At 40.2% G+C, this 26,518-nt stretch overlaps 1 protein-coding gene across 6 annotated transcripts in view; it reads right to left on the reverse strand.

Annotated features, from left to right (window-relative positions):
* The window catches only part of PRKN (parkin RBR E3 ubiquitin protein ligase), a 1,201,168-nt gene that overhangs the window by 1,118,033 nt on the left and 56,617 nt on the right, over nt 1-26,518 (reverse strand). The window contains exon 1 of one of the 6 annotated variants that reach the window (XM_055536152.1): nt 9,023-9,154. The exons of 4 other annotated variants lie outside the window; for them this stretch is intronic. In XM_055536152.1, the coding sequence (XP_055392127.1) occupies nt 9,023-9,029 (7 nt within the window). In that variant the 5' untranslated portion in view covers nt 9,030-9,154. Of the gene's footprint in view, nt 1-9,022; nt 9,161-26,518 lie in introns of those variants that run through there. One more of the 6 variants, XM_055536153.1, reaches the window with a different exon arrangement.

The raw sequence follows: 26,518 nt of genomic DNA on the forward strand, positions 1-26,518 counted from the left end.
AGATGCAATGCAGCAAGGGTCCTGATTAAAAATACGAGTCTTCTTGAGTTTGCTCTGCAAATTTAGGGCCTTACAGTACTGAGTAACTATGAAGGATTGAGAATTAACTTTTCTCTGCACTTTTTGTTTAGTGTCTCTTATAGGATTAGATTCTTAAATCCTCAATTATGTTTTTATTGTGAGTCTAGAAGACCAAGTCCAAGAGACTTTCCCCAACAGATTTCACCTTTGTCTATGCATCTGGGTGTATTCTTCTCTTCTTGGATTCCAAAATTTTCTCAGCTCTCTGATCTGGCAGGGGACCGACCACACAAGTTATGAGGCTGGCACCGTGTAAGCCAGTTTCTACGCCAAGGTTCTTGGGAGGACTCTGTACGCTTTAAACTACATTGGTCTTCATACAGGCTTCCAAGGGAGTACCTCTCTCTAATAGTGAGCGATTCATACCTGATTCAATGACAATCACTCTCAAAAGTTGTATTAGTTGCACAATTGATTTTTCCAACTACATTCTGATAAAAAGAGGGCAAGATCCTTACGAATCTATTCACCAATAATTAGATTGCCAAGTAACAAATATTAGTAAAATTGTCATTTCTGAATCCTATGAGACAAGTAAAAATCAGATACCATTAAAATACTTCACTTCAGTTTACCACACTAAAGTCTATTACACTGAGACTTAAAGACATCTCAAGAAAGAGAAAGGGCTTCCTCACAGAACCATGAAGAATACACCATTCAAACAGTACCAACAATGTCCAAATAAATTTCTCTCATCAGTTCATTCAGTCCTTGGTGATTATGTCTCACTCCACCAGATATCGTTTCATCTGCTGCTGGACTGAAGAAAGACCTGGAAGCCCTGCCTCTGGCCCTGGTCTAGTCTGAGCATTTCTAACAGTGCCCGCTTGGAAGCCTGCTCTCAAACTTGTCCACTGAAGTGAAGTAGCCCACGGAGCGGTACCGTTCCCCCCATAGATTCTGAGACTCTTCCTCGTTGAAAGTACAAATTCCCACCTATAGCTCATAGCAGAGCCGTCAGCAAGCACTAGACAGAACAACTGTTTGATAACGAGACCATTACTGTCGTTAACTTATTATAGTAACCAATAACATCACAATGCACAAGAGGAAAATTAACACTTGGGATAGAACACGTAACTATTTCATAATCGTTTCCTCTGCGAGTTAAAAACATATCAGGGACACTGACAAATATCCAGTGCCTTTGCAAAATGTGTACTAGCTATAAAATATGTATATAAGTAAATAATATTTTGCTTCTACAATCTTAACCTATTGAAGGTTGACCATCTTTTCATATTTGACAACTTAACCTATGCGGCTCTTATGACAGCTTGGGTTAATTAAGAAACATAGAACCACCAAACAAACCTCACATTTTCTTCCTATCTTTCTACTTATAAAATGAAAGAACAATCTTTCTGATTGTCCAGAGGTCCTCTGGAAAAATGCAAAGACAGTTTTCAGCATAAAAGAAAAAAAAATTTTTCTAAATTTCACACCAAATCTAAGGAAGGCCAAATCAAGAACTGGCAAAAAAGCTTTTCTTAGTTAATTAAGATAGAAGCATGGGAGCATGAAAAACAATGCTTAGTTATTTATCAAGATAAAAAAAAAAAGGCACGGGAGTATATGGAAACTTTGGTTCTTCACAAGAGAGGAACCACTGGTCATCAGTCTTGGCTGTTGTTTGCATGCGTTTGTTTTATTTTGTCTTTGTAAACAATCAAAGACATGATGAGATCAACACAAAGCTGAGAAAATTATTCTTGAGATACAAAATCCCTGCCACATGGGCAAATTACTCAGCAGGTAAAGAAGAACCTTTTACCATTCTTAGTTCATATAAGATCAATTTATCATTTTAAGAGAGTGAGTTAATTTACAGCTTTGTATTTGTGCAATGCTTGGTGGTAAATGGAATACTTCCATTTCCTTATTCTCTCTTGTAAATAAATCCTATCAAAACTGAGCAAATTTTACTAAAAATTTAATACATTCCATTATTTCTTATCAGATTCAGATGCTGCAAGGCAAGGCAGGGAAAATTGCATTCCCCCAGTCAGTCTCTCTAACTGGCATTCTCACTCCTTCATTCACCCTCCTATGCTGGGAGTTAACTAGTCCTTTAGGGAAACACTGGTCTCATTTTTCTCGTGATAAGCCAAAGAACTCATGCAGCTGTGTTCCTTTGTCATTATTGCTTCTACTGATAATAATTATTAGTTATGACTTTTAGCAAATTTAATAGCTTCTACTTCATAGAGAAGGATGGGAGGTAGTGAGACCGTCTGTCACACACAGAATTTTACCAGGTCAGCAAAGCTCACAGACATACACCACACAGTTTTCTGTGACCACATTCCTCTCTTTTCTACCTTCCGAAAGTGCCAAAAAGGAACACACTCGTTTATTTTTATTCATAAATTAAGAGTCAAAAAACTTTTTTTTAATTTAAATATCTTTAGCATTAATTTAGTATACTATCTTACCAACTGATATACCCAACAGAATGCAGAGTGTCAGAGAATAGCAAGGGGAGATAAGAAGGCCTTCTTCAATGAACAATCCAAAGAAATAGAGGAAAACAACAGAATGGGAAAGACCAGAGATCTCTTCAAGAAAATTGGAAATATCAAGGAAACATTTCATGCAAGAATGGGTGTGATAAAGGACAGAAAAGGTAAGGACCTAACAGAGGCAGAAGAGATAAAGAGGAGGCAAGAATACACTGAAGAACTATACAAAAAAGGTCTTAATGACTCATAATTACAATGGTATGGTCACTCACCTAGTGCCAGACATCCTGGAGTGTGAAGTCCAGTGGGCCTTAGGAAGCATTAGTATGAACAAAGCTAGTATAGGTAATGAAATTCCAGCTGAGCTATTTCAAATCCCAAAAGATGATGCTGTTAAAACGCCGCACTCAACATGTCAGCAAATTTGGAAAATTCAGCAGTGGACACAGGACTGGAAAAGGTAAGTTTTCATTCCAATCCCAAAGAAGAGCAATGCCAAAGATGTTCAAACTACCTTACAACTGAACTCATTTCACATGCTAGCAAGGTTATGCTCAAAATCCTTCAAGCTAGACTTCAGTAGTACATGAACCAAAAACTTTCAGATGTACAAGCTGGATTTAGAAAAGGCAGAGGAACCAAAGATCAAATTGGTTCCAACACTGGAAAGTCAACATTCATTGGATCACATTACAATATACATATCGTCATAATGGAACTGCTTTCTTGTTTACTACTTTATTGCCCACTATTCCACTGCATACTGACAGTTATTCTAATATCATGACTGTCTGTGGTCCTTTTTACCTCCCTAATTGTTATGATTCTTACTACAAATCACATGAATTATCAAGGTAAGGAGGAAGGAAGGGAGGGAAGGGGAGGATGAAGAGAGGAAAGGAAAGAAGGAACAAAAAAAGAAATAAAGACAAGTCGTTATTATCTCATTCAAGGAAAAGGCTGGAGGAGGAAGCACCTAACTGGAAATCCAAAAGATGAAATCTCCAATGCTGTAATTGACTTCATACTTGTTTTTTGTTTTTTGCCTTTTGGCTGCACGGTGCAGCATGCAGCACCTTAGTTCCCTGACCAGGAAATGAACCCACAGCCACTGCATTGCAAGCACAGATTCTTAACCACTGGACCAACAGGGAACTCCCTATAATTGATTTTTGTGCATCTCCAAATAGTCAGCTCAGTTATGCACCTGAGCACCCTCCCTGCCTTACAGAAGACAGCTGAGAGCAGCAATACAAAAGATCTATTACAGCTCTTCTTTTTTAGTGTTCTCTTTTACAGAATAAAAAAAAAGACTGAGTCAGGTGTTCTTCAATTATTTCTTTGATACCTAGGATTTTTTTGATGTCATAGCTGTTGTCTTTTGGAAACTAAATTGTGATTGATTTTTTTAAAAAACATTCATAATAAAGGAGTAAGTAACCAGTCAGATATAATTAAGAGATTACATCAATCTCACTCCTAAGTGTCTCATCAAAAGATTCTCACACACATAAACAAAAACCAGTCTTGTTATTTCCAGAGCAATTGTTCATAAACTTTCTAAAGCAGATCCCAGTTTTCCTAGGCAAAATGAAGATACCAAATATGTGAAATAAATAAGTTCCTAAAAAGTAAAGAGCTACAAGAAAAAAACGGTCAAGAACAGAAAGTACACAAGTAAAACAAAACTGATTAGGAAACTAAAGTAGTATAGAAAGTTATAAAATAAAAAGTCAAACTTATTCCCCTACCCCTCTGGGCAGTGTCTTCAAGGGTTAACACTATTAGCAATTTCTTGTCATTCCGTCTAGAATAATTTTTATACATTCATCCAAATATATTTATCTCAAAGGTAGCATTTTGCTAACTAAATTTACAAAAATAAACCAAGGAGGATATAGAGTCCGGTTTTTGAGCAAAAGCTTATTATGGAGTCAAATGTCACAGAGGACAATTGCAGACTCAAGAAATTCTAACACTCATTTTAGTCAGGTAACTTAATTTGATTACTTAATATTACAAGTCTGTATTCAAACACATGAGCAGCTAGACTATTAATATAAACTGGTTTTAGCAGCCTGTCTTAAAAATCTCAAATACAGAAATATGGATGAGATGTAATAAGTTTGGTTTCAAAGTCGAATTACTAATAATATACAGAAGTTGGTTGAATTCTTTACTTGTGAATATAGCTCAAACAAACAAAAATGCTCAGACCTCTGAGCAAGCATTAAGCTAACATTTTACATTCACTTTGTGTTGTATAGCTAACTAAGGGGCGCCAGAGGCCAGCAGGCCTTGCTGCTCACCTAGGAAATAGAAAACCTGCTTCTATGCTCACTGTAATCACAGTCTCACAATTTTCAATGCCTTCGATTACTTTTCTTGCCTATCTCCCCTCTCATCCATTTCATCACTCCTCTGTTGCAACAAATAGTATGGAGAAATGCTTTCAGTTCCTGTTACAGAACCCCATGTTAGAGTTCCCAGTTCTAGGGATTTGAGTCAGCCCTCTGCTACCCTTGCGACTCGGCCGGTGAAGAATCCACCTGCAACGCCAGACACCCGGGTTTGATCCCTGGGTTGGAAAGATCCCCTGGAGAAGGGAAAGGCTACCCGCTCCAGTACTCTGGCCTGGAGAATTCCATGGACTGTGTAGTCCATGGGGTCGCAAAGAGTCAGACACGACTGAGTGACTTTCACTTTCTGCAACTGTAGCGAAAAATAATTGTCTATGTGTTGATCACTAGAAAGTGTCCCAACTATTCCCCTATACACCCCCCAAACTATTTTCAGAAAGGTCACAGCATGTCTATCCTAAAACTAAGAACCATTTGAGGCTACAAGTAAGGAGAAACTGACAGCACAGTGCAACTCAAGACCAGAACAGTGAACACCACATGCACCTGCTTCAAAGATCGAGACAGCTTTCTCCCAAAAGCTTCAAAATGCTCTGCCTAAGAACATACTTTGTACCACATTTTCATCACATATATTCTCTGCCCTGAGATTTTACATTATGCTACATGAGATTCCAACAGTCAGTCTCCCTGTATTTACAAGAATTCTTTCATTATGCAACTCTTCTGAGGAAATTAAAGTCTTGGTTATCTTTTTCTCTAAAAAATCATATTAATACTGTGTGAGGAAGCTCCTTTTTACCAATAAGCAGTTATCTCTTGGCTTGGCTCACAATGTAGATATGAGTATGTACAAACATATTGTAGCTAACTTTTATCTGTTGACTTGGCTAGGTGGTGGTGGCCAGTTGTTTGATCAAACATTCATCTAGATGCAGCTGTGAAGATGACTTTGTAGTTGTGATTAACACCTGCAATCAGCTGACTTTAAGTAAACTATCCTCCACAATGTAGATGGACTTCCTACAGTCAGTTAAAGAGCAAAAAACCTGAGATTAACTGGGAAAGGAATTCAGCCTTAATTCTGTCACATAAAATTCCTGCCTGAGTTTCCAGCCTGCTGGCCTGCCCTAAAAATGTCATACTTGCCAGGCCTCTTAGCCATGTGAGCCAATTCTTTAAAATAAATCTTACTACAGCTCTCTTATTACATCTATCTAACCTTGGTTCTGTTTCTCTGGAACCCCAACTGATACACATATCAAATCTCTGTCAACACAATATTCAACACATATTTATTGAGGGCATTTATGTGTCAGAGACATTTCTTTGCCAACAAAGGTCCGTCTAGTCAAGGCTATGGTTTTTCCAGTGGTCATGTATGGATGTGAGAGTTGGACTGTGAAGAAGGCTGAGCGCCAAAGAATTGATGCTTTTGAACTGTGGTGTTGGAGAAGACTCTTCAGAGTCCCTTGGACTGCAAGGAGATCCAACCAGTCCATTCTGAAGGAGATCAGCCCTGGGATTTCTTTGGAAGGAATGATGCTAAAGCTGAAACTCCAGAATTTTGGCCATCTCATGTGAAGAGCTGACTCATTGGAAAAGACTCTGATGCTGGGAGGGATTGGGGGCAGGAGGAGAAGGGGACGACAGACGATGAGATGGCTGGATGGCATCACTGACTTGATGGACATGAGTCTGAGTGAACTCCGAGAGTTGGTGATGGACAGGGAGGCCTGGCAGTTCTAGGTGGGATTCCCAGGTGGCTCAGTGGTAAAGAATCTGCCTGCCAAAGTGGGAGACCTGGGTTTGATCTCTGAGTCGAGGAAGACCCCTGGAGAAGGAAATGCCAACCTACTCCAGTATTCTTGCCTGGGAACTCCCGTGACAGAGGAGCCTGGCGGGCCGCAGCCTGTGGTGTCACAAGAGTTGGACAGGACTTAGCAACTAAAGAACAACAACTCGTCCAGGTGATGGTGATATAATAACAGAACTGACAAAAGTCTGTATGTCCACAGAGCTCATACTTTAATTGTACTGAGATGAGAAGTTAAATTTTTAGGTAAAGTGACCATGTGATTGATCACATAATCCAGGACACTTTAAAGGTGAAATGGGGCACAAATAATAATTATGCCAGGACAGCATGCCTAAACCATAAATATTCTGGACAACTCAGCCTGATATAGATCTCCTTAACCTTTGGTAAACTTTGGGCCCATCTACCCCAAAGAACAATGTATTTGGTTAAGTAGAGAGAGCCAAAGAAGTATATAATTAATCAAGGTTGAGTCACAGACCTACAAGGATCTCAGATTCACGGTGCCAGTGGGTTCATATTCCAGTTATGCCTAGATCAATTACATATTATACAAAGCATTCAACTTTTATGAGTCTTAATCATGCCATTTAGAAATCTATATATTAATGAGAACTAATGAGAATCTGTAAATCATGTATGAAAGGAGTTGTGACATGACAGGCATTCAATAAAGAGTATATAAAAATAGATCGGCAGTCTTCCCGGTGGTCCAGTGGTTAACAGTCTGCCTTGCAATGTGAGGGAAACCAGCTCGATCCCCAGTCTGGGAGGGTCCCACCTGTCGTGAAGCAGCTAAGCCCGTGTGCCACAACTGAGCCTGAGCTCTGGAGCCACCGAGGCACAACTACTGAAGCCCGCACGCCCTAGAAAAAGCCTGCACCCCACAAAGGAAGCCACCGCAGTGAGAAGCCCGCACTCCGCAATGAAGAGCAGCCGCCGCCCTCCGCAACTAGAGAAAGCCCGAAGGCAGCAACAGAGACCCCAGGGCAGCCAAAAATAAGTAACTACTTTTTAAAAAAATAGATCACCAAAATAAGCAAGGGTGGGGATAGTTTCGCTTATAAGTCTTTCTATTCTCCTTGACCATTTGGCCCTGGAAGGAGATAATTTTATTAAATCCAACAGTAATAATGAAATTACAGCCATGCTTATAACAATTGGGAGCACAGGCGTGCATGGCTGACTCAGTCCGCCATTTATCATTTTAATATTGCTAGAAGTTACTCTGGATTCACGTTTCAAATGTCTACATTCATGAAACCAAATTCTACACCAACACACACTAAAGTGGAGGCTGGCTCAAAAGGAAAGCTGCCAGTTGTCCAGCCTGGCTGGAAATGGCTGCCAGGAAACAATGGTGAGGACGCTTTCTCTGAAGCGTCTCGACCTAAGCCAAAACAGCTATAAACACGTCATAGCATTTTTGAAGCAGGTTTGACAACTCTTTGCTGTTGCTGTTTAGTCTCTAAGAGAGTCCTGTCTGACCCTTTGCGACCCCATGGACTGCAGTTTGCCAGGCTCCTCTGTCCATGGGATTTCCCAGGCAAGAATACTGGAGTGGGTTGTCATTCCCTTCTCCAGGGGATCTTCCTGACTCAGAGGTCAGTCGAGCCCACATCTCTTAAATTGGCAGGCGGGTTCTTTACCCCTGAGCCAGTGGGGAAGCCCTTGATAAATCTTTATCCTCGGCTAAAACCTCAGATTGAACACTGTGCCATGCACATTAGCTATCTGCAAAAAACATAAATACCTCTCAGTATGACCTCAAAAGTAAGAAAAACCCTCCTTTCTCTCCCGTCTTTTTTTCTACTGCCTTATTGCAGGGCCCCATGGTCTTACTCCATTCCCTTGGGATCCTCTCAATACAGGCGTGAGCCAAGGCGATCTACTATGAAAATGATATTCTAATTCTGAGAAACGATGGATGAGGTTGCTGAATTGTAAGGACAGCTCAGGTGTGACAATCCTTTCAGAATGCAAAGTCCTAAATGATGCCAAGCTGTGTACAGTTCCTTCCATACGGCAGAGACAGTAGCTAGGGTGGAGGGGAGCAGGAGACCTAAGGAGAGGGAAGATCTGAGTCCCAGTGCCTTTTCCCCACAGGCAAGAATGTCCAGAGCTTCCTCGTCCACAATTAACTGCTATTACTGACATCACTCAGCGGCCACGAGTTTGAGCAGACCCTGAGAGATGGTGAAGCACAGGGAACCCTGGCGTGCTGCAGGCCCTGGGGTCACAGAGTCGGACACCACTGGAGACTGAGCAATAACAACAACAAAGCAGGGCTGATTTACCTTTCATCGTTGTTAGTGAGTCCAAGCTCCCTCCGAGACGAGTTGTTCAGGCAAACAATGAGACCGTATTCAGACTCAAGAGGATGGCAGAGGAAAGTCTCAAAACAACTTTGTTGAGGTCAGGATGTCAGGTTCCAGAGTAAAACAGAGAAGGGGAGGAGTTGAGGGAGTAAATTACAAAGCCACAATCTTGTAAATCTCTCCTGGAAAGGCCAACCTCCAGGAGGGGAGGGGATCTGTTAATCTCTTCTGGGTAGAGTCAGATTATTTTCCTGTGAGCTGAACAAAGGCAGAGGGGCAGGGTTCCCCCAGGCAGGTCATTATGTATGATTATAACCACAAAAGCAAAGACAAGCAAAGGTTAAAATCAAAGTAATAGATCCAACATGGAGTTAGAATTGGCCTTTTCCTGCAAATCAGGACAATAAGAGATCATTCTGCAAAATGTTCGAATTGTTATTTACCCTTCAAAATTTCCTTTCAAATCTGATTCATTAAAGAGAAAACCAATTTTCTTAATAAACAGAAACTCACATTATTTTCCTTAATAAACAGAAACTCACATTCTTCCATACTAAACGAATGTTCTAGTCTTTTAATAAATCCAAATATGATTTTCTAACCAATTCTGTATGTATAATTATTACAAAATCAATTTAACTAATTAAAATGCTATTGATCTTTTATTGAAGTAAATTTAAAAGATGCTTTTTTTAAAATATCACAGAAAAGTTTCAAAAATAATAAAAAGATAAAAAAGTTATTATTATATAAATGATTTTGGCCTTCTTACCTAAAGCAAAGTTGTTAGGCCTTAAATAATTTATCTCATTTTTATTGAATGAATACTATCTGACATCCATTTGGCTAAAAAAGTACAATCAAAATTGTATTAATTCATGGATATTTAAAAATTTCCTTAATAAACAGAAACTCACTTCAGAAACTTATGGATATTTAAAAATTAAACTGTGCTGAACTGAACCTTTGCCTATGTTGTTTCAACTGACTTGTATATACCATTTCTTCATCAAATAAGAAAAGTGAATGCTAAGACATATTTCCATTTTGTTTCTTAATTGGTTGTTTTCTAGTCTTGCAAAATAATACATTTAAAGAAATTTCCATATGCTTCACAGTACTAGGAAATATAAGAGCTTCGATTTTGTTCAAAGGAGAATTTAAATATAGCTGTCTGAAGTGCTCCAGGAGTTCCTGAGCATTTTTACATTAATGCTCCACATATAAGTCACTGGATGCATCACAAATTTATAAAGTCTATTTCATGAAATATGTTATCTACTGTATGTAACAGTTATCATCAAAGCCCCATGAAAGATAATTAATAATCAGCTACTGTTAAAATAAGGGCAGTAGAAACAACTCAAGCACTGAACAGGAAGCCATAAAATACCATTTAGAGTTCCAACTTGGCCATGAACTCATTATGTGATCTATAATGAAACACTGAGCCCACTTGGACTTTGGTTTTTAAATAAGCAGGTGAAGAGCATGGGCTGTGGGATATCACAGTCCTTGCAATGTTACTGGTTCTAAAGATATTTGTGATATGGTGTATTCCAGCATTACCTGGATAAGACATCTAAGGATAACATTCTTTAGTGTACAGAGAATGGTAAAGCAAGTTTTACTACTACTTTCTTAATTGATGCAAAAGTGCCCATACTTTTACATTTTCTAATATGGTATTTTTTTTAATTCCATTTTTATTAACTTTCTCTTCTCCTAAAAAAAAAAAAAAAAAAACTTTCTTACCTACCAAACTATTAGGATCAAATATATCTTATAAAAATACTATGTTACTGGCATGCTAGGTTTGAGAATTTAACATGCAGATGAAGACTTCAAAATTATGGCCCGCACAGCAACTGTAACTCAGCCTATTGGACGCAGATATGTAGCATCTTCTTATTAGCAGATATGCAGTAAAATGTATGCCTTAATATATACTGTTTATGCAGTCTACATGAATTATGCTTGCTTTGAGGACTATAAACTTGGAGTTTTCTCCTCAAAACTTTAATTCTTAGTCATAATTTCACATTAACATAAGGCTGGAGCAACATTTTTGTCAGAGTAGTTCATATATCATCGTATTTCTTTGAAGGAGACACAATAACAAAATAAAATATATAAAAACAGGAAATTAGAATGTTTTTATTCCCGTCTATATTGAGGTATATGCATATGGTCATGCTTGAAAATTGTCCTAGGGTAGGCACAACATGCTTTCCTAGGGTAGAGAGATAAAACATTGATGTCCTTGTTTAATATCAATATTAAGCAATAAACACCATATGAGGTTAAAACTTCAGAATGTGATTTTTTTTTTCACTAAAATCCTAAGGGTCTATGTTTTGATTTCTAGGTTATATATAAAGTCTATGGCATTCATATAACAGAAATTAGTGCTGGATATACATGTCCCAGGGGGCTTCCCCAGTGGTGCTAGTAGTAAAGAACCCGCCTGTCAATGCAGGAGAAATAAGAGATCCGGATTCGATCCCTGGATCAGAAAGATCCCCTGGAAGAGGGCACAGCAATCCACTCCAGTACTCTTGCCTGGGAAATCCCATGGACAGAGGAGCCTGGTGGTCTACAGTCCATAGGGTTGCACAGAGTCAGACACCACTGAAGCGACTTATTAGCACAGCTACATGTTCCAGAGGCCTGACTCCAAACTGTAGTTGTTCAGTCGCTTAGTTGCGTCCAGCTCTTTGCAACCCCAAGGACTGCAGCACGTCAGGTTTCCTTGTCCGTCATCACCTCCCGGAGCTTGTTCAAACTCATGTCCACTGAGTCGGTGATGCCATCCAATCATCTCATCCTCTGTCATCCCTTTCTCCTGCCTTCAATCTTTCCCAGCATGAGGGTCAAATGGACCTAGTTAATTTGTGAATTCCTGATAGTCCAACTCCTGGCCTGAAATCAGAAGCTCTGTTATTAGCCCATATGAATACAGCAAACAAAAAACAAACAAAATTCTACAGGGTTCTGGAAAGTCAACTATTACAGTGGAATCAATCACACATGCGGGTATAGAGGCAGAGCAATGGAGCAAAGTGTTGAGATTATGGTAAACTGGAAATGCCTTCAGAGGGTAGCTTCTCTGACCAAAAAAATATGTTCAATAAATTATTACTTGTAATTAGTAACAGTACTCTGCTTAATGAACTCCATGATGGTGATGTCATAACCATATCCAAGAACTAATTTCATGTGTTTAGAGAGTTAAGATATGAAAGATATTCAGGCTATTTATGTCATTCACATTTAAATCTAGATTTTGGCATATTCTCTACTATAATTAAGCAAATTAAACTCAGTAAATTAAAATGACTGAACAAAAACATCTGCAAACTACGTATGGCAAAAAAGGCCCCACAAAAATGAATGAGGGACTCTAGATATTGTCTGTAGACCTGAGCTCTCTCACCATGACTCCACTCTCCTGTCACAGTTCAATCACCTGTGGCGATGTGGTAGGGTCAAGAGAGCTCTGGGCCCAAAGCAAATGCCAAGTTATTAGGTAACACTATCATCTGTGCATTTCGGTTTCTGCCACTCCAAATCTGAAATGACATGTGTTTCTATCTCACATAATTATTGGAAAGAGATGATGCACTTAGTAAAATTCTAGAATTCAGAAAAAAAAAATACTAACATAAAATACTATGAGAATAATTCTGAGATTTTGAAGTTACTTACATAAAGAATGCAACATGTTGCCAACTCTTGTGACACAATCAAACACTTGCATGGTACATCACTCTCAAATCCTGCTGAAATGTAACCAGCTGCACTTAAAATTACTACTTTGCACATTGGTTCCATAGAAGGCAATGGCACCCCACTCCAGTACTCTTGCCTGGAAAAATCCCATGGACGGAGGAGCCTGGTGGGCTGCCAGTCCATGGGGTCGCTAAGAGTTGGACACGACTGAGCGACTTCACTTTCACTTTTCACTTTCATGCACTGGAGAAGGAAATGGCAACCCACTTCAGTGTTCTTGCCTGGAGAATCCCAGGGTCGGGGGAGCCTGGTGGGCTGCCGTCTATGGGGTCGCACAGAGTTGGACACGACTGAAGCGACTTAGCAGCAGCAGCAGCAGCAGCATACACTACTTACAACACACTATAATGATCTTAATGATTTTTCAGTGGACAGGGACTGTATCTCTTCAACTTTCTTCAGTCAAGAATAGCTCTTATACAAAGGTATTCTTAAGAAAATGCTTGGAAAGAGCCTGTGCTGTGCTATGCTTAAGTCACTCAGTTATACCCAGCTCTTTGTGACCCCAGGGACTGTGGCCTGCCAGGTTCCGCCATCCATGGGGATTCTCCAGGCAAGAACACTGGTGGGTTGCCAGTACTCAATCCCAACCCAGGGACTGAACCCAGGTCTCCCGTATTGTAGCCAATGATAGTAATATAATATTTACTTATAATAAAACAAACAGAACATTCAGCACTCATTGCCATGTAAACCTTATACAAGATAACCTTATGATTAGAATGTAAATCTTTACACATTGCATTCTCAGTAAATTGACTGACAATCAGGTATTTAAGATACCAAAATCACATAAATCACCTGGATTGCAAATATAGCTCAGGATAAATTGTATTTCAAGGAGCTTAAGAAAAAAATTTAAATAGTTAATTGCACTTAAAAGTTTTTTAAATATTTAAAACAAACACAGGTCTTATCACTTTTCTGACGGAAAATGTAATGACTAGTATATTCTATGGAGATAGGTAGGCAGGTAGATAAATAGAGATGTAAACATATAGCTACATATATAGATGCAAAGAACCAAGTTGTAAGAACATTGAAAATTCTTTAAGTAACATACATGGTTAGTGACTTTAAAAAAGTATAACTTTTTATGGGTTAATCATTTATAATCTCTTACATCTTTATAATATAGTAGGAAGTTAAAGCAGAGAAGGCAAGAGCACCCCACTCCAGTACTCTTGGCTGGAAAATCCCACGGATGGAGGAGCCTGGTAGGCTGCAGTCCATGGGGTTGCTAAAAGTCGGACACGACTGAAGCGACTTAGCAGCAGCAGCAGCAGCTTTTCACTTTTCACTTTTATGCATTGGAGAAGGAAATGGCAACCCACTCCAGTGTTCTTGCCTGGAGAATCCCAGGGACTGGGGAGCCTGGTGGGCTGCCGTCTATGGGGTCGCACAGAGTCGGACACAACTGAAGCGACTTAGCAGCAACAGCAGCAGGAAGTTAAAGTGTTAAAATATATTCCTTTTTAACTATACTTAAGGGACTAGATCTGACAGATAGAGTGCCTGATGAACTATGGACGGAGGTTTGTGACACTGTACAGGAGATGGGGATCAAGACCATCCCCATGGAAAAGAAATGCAAAAAAGCAAAACGGCTGTCTGGGGAGACCTTACAAATAGCTGTGAAAAGAAGAGAAGAGAAAAGCAAAGGAGAAAAGGAAAGATATAAGCATCTGAATGCAGAGTTCCAAAGAATAGCAAAGAGAGATAAGAAAGCCTTCCTCAGCGATCAATGCAAAGAAATAGAGGAAAACAATAGAATGGAAAAGACTACAGATCTCCAAGAAAATTAGAGATACCAAGGGAACATTTCACGCAAAGATGGGCTCGATAAAGGATAGAAATGGTATGGACCTAACAGAAGCGGAAGATATTAAGAAGTGGCAAGGATACACAGAAGAACTGTACAAAAAAGATCTTCATGACGATGGTGTGATCACTCACCTAGAGCCAGACATCCTGGAATGTGAAGTCAAGTGGGCCTTAGAAAGCATCACTACGAACAAAGCTAGTGGAGGTGATGGCATTCATTCCAGTTGAGCTATTTCAAATCCTGAAAGATGATGCTATGAAAGTGCTGCAGTCAATATGCCAGCAAATTTGGAAAACTCAGCAGTGGCCACAGGACTGGAAAAGGTCAGTTTTCATTCCAATCCCAAAGAAAGGCAATGCCAAAGAATGCTCAAACTACCACACAATTGCACTCATCTCACATGCTAGTAAAGTAATGCTTAAAATTCTCCAAGCCAGGCTTCAGCAATACGTGAAACATGTACTTCCAGATGTTCAAGCTGGTTTTAGAAAAGGCAGAGGAACAAGAGACCAAATTGCCAACGTCCGCTGAATCATGGAAAAAGCAAGAGAGTTCCAGAAAAACATCTATTTTTGCTTTATTGACTATGCCAAAGCCTTTGACTGTGTGGATCACCATAAACTGTGGAAAATTCTGAAAGAGATGGGACTACCAGACCACCTGACCTGCCTCTTGAGAAACCTATATGCAGGTCAGGAAGCAACAGTTAGAACTGGACATGGAACAACAGCCTGGTTCCAAACAGGAAAAGGAGTACGTCAAGGCTGTATATTGTCAGCTTGCTTATTTAACTTATATGCAGAGTACATCATGAGAAACACTGGGCTGGAAGAACCACAAGCTGGAATCAAGATTGCTGGGAGAAATATCAATAACCTCAGATATGCAGATGACACCACCGTTATGGCAGAAAGTAAAGAGGAACTAAAAAGCCTCTTGATGAAAGTGAAAGAGGAGAGTGAAAAAGTTGGCTTAAAGCTCAACATTCAGAGAACGAAGATCATGGCATCTGGTCCCATCACTTCATGGGATATAGATGGGGAAACAGTGGAAACAGTGTCAGACTTTATTTTTTGGGGCTCCAAAATCACTGCAGATGGTGACTGCAGCCATGAAATTAAAAGACGTTTACTCCTTGGAAGGAAAGCTATGACCAACCTACATAGCATATTAAAAAGCAGAGACATTACTTTGCCAACAAAGGTCCGTCTAGTCAAGGCTATGGTTTTTCCAGTAGTCATGTATGGATGTGAGAGTTGGACGGTGAAGAAAGCTGAGCGCCAAAAAATTGATGGTTTTGAATTGTGGTGTTGGAGAAGACTCTTGCGAGTCCCTTGGACTGCAAAGAGATACAACCAGTTCATCCTAAAGGAGATCAGTCCTGGGTGTTCATTGGAAAGACTGATGCTGAGGCTGAAACTCCAGTACTTTGGCCACCTCATGCGAAGAGTTGATTCATTTGAAAAGACCCTGATGCTGGAAGGGATTGGGGGCAGGAGGAGAAGGGGACGACAGAGGATGAGATGGCTGGATGGCATCACCGACTTGATACACATGAGTCTGGGTGAACTCTGGGAGTTGGTGATGGACAGGGAGGCCTGGTGTGCTGCGATTCAAGGGGTCGCAAAGAGTCGGACACAACTGAGTGACTGAACTGAACAGAGTATATACTTTATGCCTTTCTTCCTTTAACATAAATACACTGTTCAGTCAACTTCCTGATTCACATTTTTAAAGCTTATATTGGAACAAGTTTCATTCCAGTTTGATTTGTGACATAGACAACATTGTAAGCTACTTTACTACATTGCTTCTTAAAAGCCATTTCCATTCCTGCACAGTATACAGATTAAGAAAGTTACATATAATAAGTAATGTGCCACTGTAATTTGAAAATATTCATCTTGTTCACGTTCTCCAGCTCCTACTAAAAGATTTATTACACCACTGAAACAGGAATTGATGAATTCATCACTGTCTGGGGTATTTTGATCATAATCAATAACATAATTTTACCCTTAGATAGGATTTCAATTAAAGCATATTTTTCAAGGCAATTTTATTTTAATATAAAAATGGGGTTTAGTTTCATGAAGGATTAACCCACTGGATGCCAAAAGGAAATTATTCTGCCTCTGAAATTCTGTATTAGAAAAATAAATGAAAACAAATTCTCCTCTACTTCACATTTCCCACAAGTACATTTCATAAAAAGTTACATTATTATATTTTCATCATGGAAAATGAAAAGCAATATACTTTCATAAAATAATAGAATCATAAAAGGTTTATCAGGCAAAAGTGATGACACACCCAGATACAATGCCACTGCTCAGATAACATGCACTTTATATGCAAAGAAAACACTTTCACTTAAAGTTAATTCATCATATCATTACTAAATACCAAAAAATCTTTTTAAAAAATCCCATGAAATCCATGCATGGTATAAAAAATACAATATATTTTATGATTATCCTCTTACTCTACTAACTCTTTTATTTTTTCCTGCTCTATTAGAATGTCCAAAGAACTGTCAACTACTAATTGGTACTTACCAAGAGCACTGCCAATGACTGAACAACAAGGTGGGTTAACTCCCACTTCCAAAGGTCCCTAAGCTGGAGTGGGCTATAGAGGGGCCTGCTGACCTCAAACTCCCCTTAAAACAATGTTCAAACAGGAAACTACACTGCACTAGGACGAGAAGACGACAACATCAGAAGCAGACAGCCTGCCCAAGGTGCTGATCTGACTTGTATGATCATTTATGTTTTCCTGAACCCTTGGTCCTGTGCCTATCAATCAAATGTTTTCTTTCAGGGACATGATTCTATGCTACTTTAAAACTCAATCCAATTGTTGGGTTGTGGCCAATTACCTGTATATACTACTTCTGGGTTACCTTGGTGGATTGGGTAGGGCTTGGTGGATTGGATCTCTAGGGCTCTGATTGGATACCCTCTAGGAAATTTATTTAGATGAGTGTCCAGTCCTATTCTATTTATTCATGATATTAATAGATGGGATCCTCTCATCTGGCCAGTTAATAATACCTGCACTGATGCTGGCCATAGATTTAAGCTTTCTCTTAGGGTCATTCAAACTCAATCGGAGTGACAAGCTAAATCTCAATAAAAAAAAAATTAGCCTCTCATCTATTAAAAGGAAAACTCCCACAGTTATGGGGAGGATATACATAGTTAACACCAGGCTACAATTATTTAAGTTTAAAAACTCTTCTATGTTGGAAATAGTTAAATCATACTAAAAATTATCAACCTGGTAATTATGAGACAAGGCTGGGTGCTTTATGAACTATGCCTATTATTACACTTGGAGAGAGTGATTGGTATGGAACTCAGTGGATTTGTGGCACTAATGTATGGACTTGACATCTACAGGGACGGATACAAAGGTGTAACCTGGGATTCCCATGAATTTAAGGTCATACATGTTAAAAAAATTAGAGGTAACCCTAACCAATCTACCACTGGTATGATCCCAATGGGTCAAAGATCTGTATTCTACTGGTATGACCATTTAGCAGCTTTTTGTGTGTGTGTGTATGTGTGCGCCTTCATTGGGGATGGAGGATGTAACTGGCCATATTGAAGCCTTAACAACTTTCATAAGCTTTAAATGATAGTAACCGAGCTGATGCTGAAGCTGAAACTCCAATAGTTTGGCCCCCTGATGCGAAGAACTGACTCACTGGAAAAGACGGTGATGCTGGGAAAGATTGAAGGCGGGAGAAGGGGATGACAGAGGATGAGATGGTTGGATGGCATCACCGACACAATGGATATGAGTTTGAGTAAACTCCAGGAGTTGGTGATGGACAGGGAGGCCTGGCATGCTGCAGTCCATGGGGTTGCAAAGAGTCGGACATGACTGAGCAACTGAACTGAACAACAAAGGCATTTACCACCTGCCTCTGGTGGCTCAGACCGTAAAGCGCCTGTCTACAATGCGGAAGACCGGGGTTCGATCCCTGGGTCAGGAAGATCCCCTGGACAAGGAAATGGCAATCCACTCCAGTACTATTGCCTGGAAAATCCCATGGACAGAGGAGCCTGGTGGGCTACAGTCCATGGGGTTGCAAAGAGTCGGACATGACTGAGTGACTTCACTTTTGCTTTCACTTTCTTTCTAAGGAGATTGACCCTGTGCTGCTATAGCTGTTGACCTTCAACAATCCCTGAGGGAGTTCAGGGTGGAGGGAGGCGCTCTGTGCTCCAGGGAATCTGGTGGGACAGGTCTTCAGATAGTTGGATGTTTCTAGGAACAGATTCTATGATCTCAATCCTTGCATCACCTCATATCTAGAGAAGCATCCAGTCCCATCACTTCATGGCAAATAGATGGGGAAATAATGGAAACAGTGAGAGATTTTATTTTCCTGGGCTTCAAAATCACTGCAGATGGTAACTGCAGCCATAAAATTAAAAGACGCTTCCTCCTTGGAGTTTGTGATGGACTGGAAAGCCTGGCATGCTTCAGTCAATGGGCTTCAGGACTGAGCAACTGAACTGAATGATTTTTCCAGTAGTCATATACAGATGTGAGAGCTGGACCATAAAGAAGGCTAAGAGCTGAAGAAGTGATGCTTTCCAACTGCGGTATTGGAGAAGACTCTTGAGAATCCCTTGGACTGCAAGGAGATCCAACCAGTCAATCCCAAAGGAAATCAGTCCTGAATATCCATTGGAAGGACTGACGCTAAAGCTGAAGCCCCAATAGTTTGGCCACCTGAGGCGAAGAACTGACTCATTAGAAAAGACTCTGATGCTGGCAAAGATTGAAGGCAGGAGGATAAGGGGATGACAGAGGATGAGATGGTTGGATGGTATCACTGACTCAATGGACATGAGTTTGAGCAAGCTCTGGGAACTGGTGATGGACAGGGAAGCCTGGAGTGCTGCAGTCCACGGGATCTCAAAGAGTCAGACAGGACTAAGCAACTGAACTGAACAAAGAAAAGCAATAAATCCCTTCATGGTGACATCAGATCCTCATGACTAACAAAAAACCTTTTATAAAATGAGTGCCTAATGGTATTGAAGTCCCCCTTCACCAAAACCTAACACAGTGGCCTTCCCCCACTGCTGCTTTGGAGCAGTCTCTCAGAGCTATCTGAGATGCTGCCTCCCAGGCTGCAGTCCTCATTTTTCCTCAAATAAAACTTAACTCGCAACTCTCAAGTTGTGCATCTTTTTTTAGTCGACAGTTGTGACGACTGACGAAGCGACCCAGAGTGGACTTCCTTCCTTCACTGGACTCCACAAAGAACCAGAGCTTTGGTACCAGCAGTGGCCCCTCACACCCATCCGCCTCCTCAGTGAGTACAGACGAATCTGGGTAAGTCTCTGCTGCTGCTGCTGCTGCTGCTAAGTCGCTTCAGTCGTGTCCAACTCTGTGCGACCCCATAGACGACAGCCCACTAGGCTCCCCTGTCCCTGGGATTCTCCAGGCAAGAACACTGGAGTGGCTTGCCATTTCTTGCTCCAATGCATGAAAGTGAAAGTGAAAGGGAAGTCGCTCTGTCGTGCCTGACTGTTGGCGACCCCATGGACTGCAGCTTACCAGGCTCCTCCATCCATGGGATTTTCCAGGCAAGAGTACCAGAGTGGGGTGCCATTGCCTTCTCCGGGGTAAGTCTCTCCTGGTTCTCAAATCTCCCATATTGGTTGAGATTCTGAATTTTATTTGGCGGTGGATCAGGTTACCTGCCCCCTCCCAGTAAGAAAGATACTGGGGGGAGAGCGGGCGGGTGAAACATCCGAGGCGTACCCACTCATGGGTCTAAACACTGAGTGGGACTTGGTTGAAAGATATCGAGAAATTCTCACCCAGTCAAAAGATATTGGGTGGGGGGTTGGCTGAAAGATGCCTGGGGAATTACCCACCCAGTGGAAAGGTATTGGGCTGGGGGCTGGATTAGGAAAAAAATTGAGGAATACCCGGGGCTTGGCTGAAATACGCCAAGGTCATGCCACTGTAGGGAACTGAATGGTCTTGACTAAGTGGTTAAGAGGCTGATCTGACACTTTTCCTCAATTTGACTGCCATTGTAGAATTTGCCAGGGTTAAAAATGAGGAGAATCTATGAGAGCTTTGCTCCGAAGGAAAGGGACAAGATTCCTCCCAGCCAGTTTAGGTTTTCTCAGGTGACTGAGAAATTTACGGGAATGATGGAGGTCTAGTCCTCATACTGTGCAGTGGTCCCATAGGGAAACCCACTCATTAATTGAAATACTTGCTCCTCTGGGGGTCGCACATAAGGACTGGCCATTCAGCGACCTGAGCAGCCACGGTGGTCTTAGATTTTCCGAGGCAGAATCCGAGACACGTTTAAGACGAGCTGAAACGACTCTGGGGTGACTCCTGGAGGAGTTAAACTCACAAGCAGCACATGGGCCCGCTACACAAGTTCACTGGTGATTTTTATTCCTGACAAATTCAGCTTAAAATGGGAAACAGAATCTCTCAAAAACAGAAACGAAGTGGTGTCAGAAAGCCAGCCTCTGACTAACACTCCAGCTGGATTCATGCAATACGTACGGAGCTCGTACTTGCAAGTACCTAGTTAATTGGAGAAATTATACTAAAAGAGATCTCAACCTAAAATGGCCAAATTGGGGTTCTTTTGATATTCCAAGGTTGATATTTTTGCACACACAATGAGAAAAGGCTGGAAGTGCTTACTTTGATTGGTATCTAGAAGGTTCTAAAAGAGGAAACAATACTTTCTTTGCAGGAAACCAAGAAATTACTTGAAAGTATATCAGAACTACAAAAGGCTGCTAACACCGATTCTGCCAGGTCGCAGGTCTAGTGGGACTGGGAAGTCACGTTTGGCATTTATGCTACTTGGCTTTTGATTTCTGGGCATCTCTTTGCCTTTTGTTTCATTTGGAATGTGACTCCCAGCTGGTGAAATTCTGGTTTGGTTTGGTTTTGTTGGTTTGGTTTGAGCATCCAGACATCTAGTACAAATTGTTGGAGCTAATATGGGAATTGCTTACTCTAAGGTTCCACACCCTACCTGGGAACCCCTTGGAAAAAAAAAGTTTTTAGATGACTGGTCAATCTATAGCTATGATCCAATGATAAGAAAAATGGCCTAAAAATATTAGATCTTTATTGACACAGGATAGGAAAATGGACTGAAGTTCCCTTATGTCCAGGACTCCCTCCTGTAATCAACAGCTTGGGGCTGATCAAACTAAGACCCCTATCCCCAGAGGGAAAATTCCTACTGGGGCTAATCTGCCCTTGCTATCAGCGCCAAGTTGAGCACTACCTGGTCTAAATTTTGGCTATAAACCTATGACCACAGAAAAATGCAATTTTTGACAATATGGTCAAAATATTCTTTAGACTCCAGAGAATTCTTGAAGAAAAAAAAAATCTCATTAAGAATTCTTGCCCTGAGGAAATAACTCCTTCTATACCTTTGGACCAGAGCTCTCTGGATCACTTATCTTGACCATCTCTAATTCCTGAAACAAAAAAAAAAAAAGTGTGTGTGTGTGGAGGTGTGACAGAGCCTTTTAAAATCTTATTCCAACCACTGGTTACAACTTCTGAGTTTGTACTGTGATATCTGATTCATAACTAAGCTTAGAAAACAAAGCTATAGGACCTCTTGTTCTGTCTATTTGGAGATACGTATGTCTCAGTGTGTGTCTTTGTTTTTTGGATAATATTGCTGATTGCTGAGGTCAGTTTTTGTAAATCATCGGCAAAATGAAAAGACAAGTTACTGAATGGAAGAAAATATTTGCAAATGATATGACTGGTAAGAGGTTGATACCCAACATCAACAAATAGCTCATACAACTCAAATCAAAGAAACCAGACAACCCAATTAAACAATTGACAGAAGAACAGAATAGACATTTTTCCAAAGAGGAAATGCAGATGGCCAAGAGGCCTGTGAAAAGATGCTCAACTTTGCTAATCATGGAGGAAAAGCAAATCAAAACCACAGTAAAATATCACCTATCATCAAAAACAAAAACAAATGTTGATGAGAATGTAGAGATAAGAGAATCCTCATACAGCGTTGTTGAGAATGTAAATTGGTGCATCCACTGTGGAAAACTGTATGAAAGTTTCTCAAAAATCTTAAAATAAAACTATAAATGACCCAGCAATCCTACTTCTGGTTATATAGCTGAAAAAATAAAAACATGAATTCAAAAAGATACAAGCACGTCTGTGTTCATAGCCCAATGTTTACAGCAGCATTATTTGTAATTGCCAAGGTATGGAAATTACCTAAGTGTCCACTAACATATGAATGGACAAGGAAGTTGTGACATACATCCACATATATGTAGGTATGGAGAGAGATATATATATAGATATATATATATATAGATATATATAGATATATATAGATATACACACAAACATACACACACACAATGGAATACCACTTAGCCATAAAAATAAATGAAAATTTTGCCATTTGTTCACTGATCTTAATGTGGTCAGCTTCAAACTATGTACAGCCTGAAATTAAGAAATGTGTATCTTTCTATTGTATCCAATTGGTGTTCCAGGATTTGGTTCTCACCTGTTGACTTTCAAACTGAAAAAGAGATGAGATTAGGACTTTAAGAATTCTGAGGGCTGAACAACAACATTCAACTAAGAAAAGAGAATGGTTAGCACTGACCAGTCCTGATTTCAGTTTCTTATAATATTGTGTCAGAAACTCAAAGAACAAGTTTCTAATGAAACATTTGTGGAAAATCTCATGCCTAAACACAGCAGCCAGCTGAACAGAATAAAATCAGGTGGAAACAAGAATAAACACAACTAAGTAATACTGGGGAAAACACATCAGTGCAGACGCGTGGCGCTCCCACAGACAGAGGATACTTTGGGTTGATTAGGGAACCAGCAGTGGCATGATTTGGGCACAGAGGAGAACCTGAACACAGACTTCTTTACTAGAAACAAAGGGATCCTAAGTTCTTCCCTGGGACACTTGATGTTTACTGTGTCCTACAGGCCTATATGCAGGAAATTCAGGTTGTTAGGTATGGCTGAAGTAACCATTTATGCATATCTGTGTATTAGATATGTTCTCTATTCTCATGCATTTTTTTTTTTTAAGGCAGAATCAGAGGCTAAGAGAAACAATTAGTTAAATATGAAGCAGAAAAGATTCAGATGTACACTTGCTGAGTTTTTCTGTTCCAAAGCCTGGGGCTGGTGAACAGGGTGGTAGAGGAGTAACCTAGCCCAGAGAGGAGAGACTGGAGGGACCAGAGGCTTCATTGATAAAAGGACGGTGAAGACCCTGCATCGGGATGAAAGGACGGTGAAGACCCTGCATCGGGAGAACTTGACCTCAGAGTGATGCAGCATCCAGCTGTTCCCAAATGTGCCTCCACCCCTACAACTCATCACCTGTGAGCAACCCAGGAGCCAAGGGGTCCAAATTTCTTATTAGCTAATTCTTAGTAATAGCCTTTCCTGTGTCAGAATAGTTCCAAACATTTCACATGTATTTATTCTTTCAATAGTCACCACATGTATTTGTTCTTTCAATAGTCACGATAGCCCAGTGTGTGCGTGTTCAGTTGCCAAGTCTGACTCTTTGCAACCCCCTGGACTGTAGCCTGCCAGGCTCCTCTCTCCATGGGATTCTCCACGCTAGAATACTGGAGTGGGTTGCCATCCCCTTTCCCAGGGGATCTTCCCAACCCAGGGATTGAACCCGGGTCTCCTGCATTGCAGGCGGATTCGTAACCATCTGAGCCACCAGCGAAGCCAAGGACTATCGTAACAGCATATAAATTTTAACACGTGAATAAATATCTCGGGTTTTCCACTGATTCCAGGAAAATAATAAGATCTTCAAAGTACCTATAATTCCTTGGAAAACAGATGTGAACCACACCACATTATTTGAAAAAAAAAAAGACACTGATATATACACAAATGATGTTTCCATTCATTCTAGGAGCAAGTTATAGCACCCAAATTTCCACACAGCCCTTAGGAGATTATTCATAGTAGGATGAAATGTTCTAGAAGCTGAGGGAAGCAGAGGAAATAAGAATATAACCAAATGCAGCTGGTGAATTGAGGCTGTTCACATGCAGCAGCATTCCATAATGTTTTTATGTCACAAATAAATCTGGGATTAATTATTTTCAAAAACTAAAATCTTTGTACAAACTCAATTGCAAAATTATGTCAAGTTTTAAAAACAGAAAACTCATTTTTAAGCTAGTTAGTAACTATGTTAAAAGCATTACATTAGGGAAGTAATACAGAGGTTTCTTGGTACTATGAGGTATCTGGTACCTATAATCTGCACATTAAAATTTAACAAGTAAGCACTTATATAATGAGGCCAACCAGATTCAACTAATCCTCATTTCTATAATAAACAAGCATTTGAATTTACAGGTGGAACATTAAAATGAGGTTACAAGGTATTCAGAATTATGAATTTCAACCTATATTAATACGAAGACTGAACACATCAGGTTATTGCTAAACTCCATCTAATTACTTACAAATTAATCAAGGACAATAAAGGAAATTAGCATCTGAAAGACACTCATGATAATACCACTAAGAACTGTCAAGCCTCAATTATCCATGCTAATTAAGAAAGCTGGCTAATCCTAAACAGTGGATAATATAACAGTTCCTTTTATTGGCATAGATTATATTTTGTATGTGACAGATCTATCTGAACATTTTGCTTTTCTTCATTCAGAATGAAAAATAAGTTCTCCTTCTTGGTAGATCATGATGCAAGTCAGCTAGCATTTGTTTTTTAGTTTAAAATGGATAAATTACAAAGTATATAATCTATACCTATAGTAGATAAAATCAAAGTGCTGTTTAGAATCTTTTAGCTAAGCTTTCAAAATACATTTAATAAATGCAAGTTAAGGTACATGAATTGTGATAAAAATGAAAAAAGATTAACTTTTTTTGAGACACTGAAAGTATTTCAAATTTAAGCCATATAAAGTGCCTTGTTAGTTACTCTTATTTCATTTTACAGATAAAATTATAGAATGTTCAAGAAGTTACATACCGAGTTACATGTGGTAAATGAATAGGTATCCTATTCTTTGGGGCTTCCCTGGTGGCTCGGACAGTAAAGAATCTGCCTGCAATGCAGACAGGTTTGATCCCTGGGTCAGGAAGATCCCCTGCAGAAGGAAATGGCAACCCACTCCAGTATTCTTGCCTGGAGAATTCCATGGACAGAGAAGCCTGATGGAATACAGTCCATAGGGTCACAAAGAGTTGGACATGACCGAGCAACTAACAAACACACCAACAGTGTCTGTCTGAGCTACCAGGGAAACCCCATATCAACAACACTAATTGCCAAGTATAGAGTCATCCATGGTCAAACTAACTAATGGATGAAGAGCCAAGGCTGTGGTCATCACACAAGTTCCTGCAGAGCTTGAGCGCCGAGGCAAACGGTGTGGACGGGGAGTCAGGCACAGGTTCAAGCTGTAGCACCCCGAGACCTCAAGGCCTGCACCCAGCACAGTGGAGGCGCTGGTTCCTGTGATCAAGTCTGAAAGGCAGGAATAACCACCAACCTGAAGCCTATCCTAAATTATCAACATTTCTTTAAGGTCCTTAAACCCTGCCAAAGTTGGTCGACTTGCAGAAAAATACTGATGGTCACAATTGACAGCTTAGGATGACTCAAGACTGTAGAATGAGAAATATACAATAGACCCTTGAAACTTGAAGCCAGAATACAACAGACAGAGCCTTTCAGCTGCCTTTCTCCGACTCCTGTACCTGCTTTCCAAGCAATCATTTCATTCTAGGGGGGTAGGTTGATGGTG

Source organism: Bubalus kerabau, chromosome 9, assembly GCF_029407905.1.
Source record: "Bubalus kerabau isolate K-KA32 ecotype Philippines breed swamp buffalo chromosome 9, PCC_UOA_SB_1v2, whole genome shotgun sequence".
Lineage (NCBI taxonomy): Eukaryota > Metazoa > Chordata > Mammalia > Artiodactyla > Bovidae > Bubalus > Bubalus kerabau.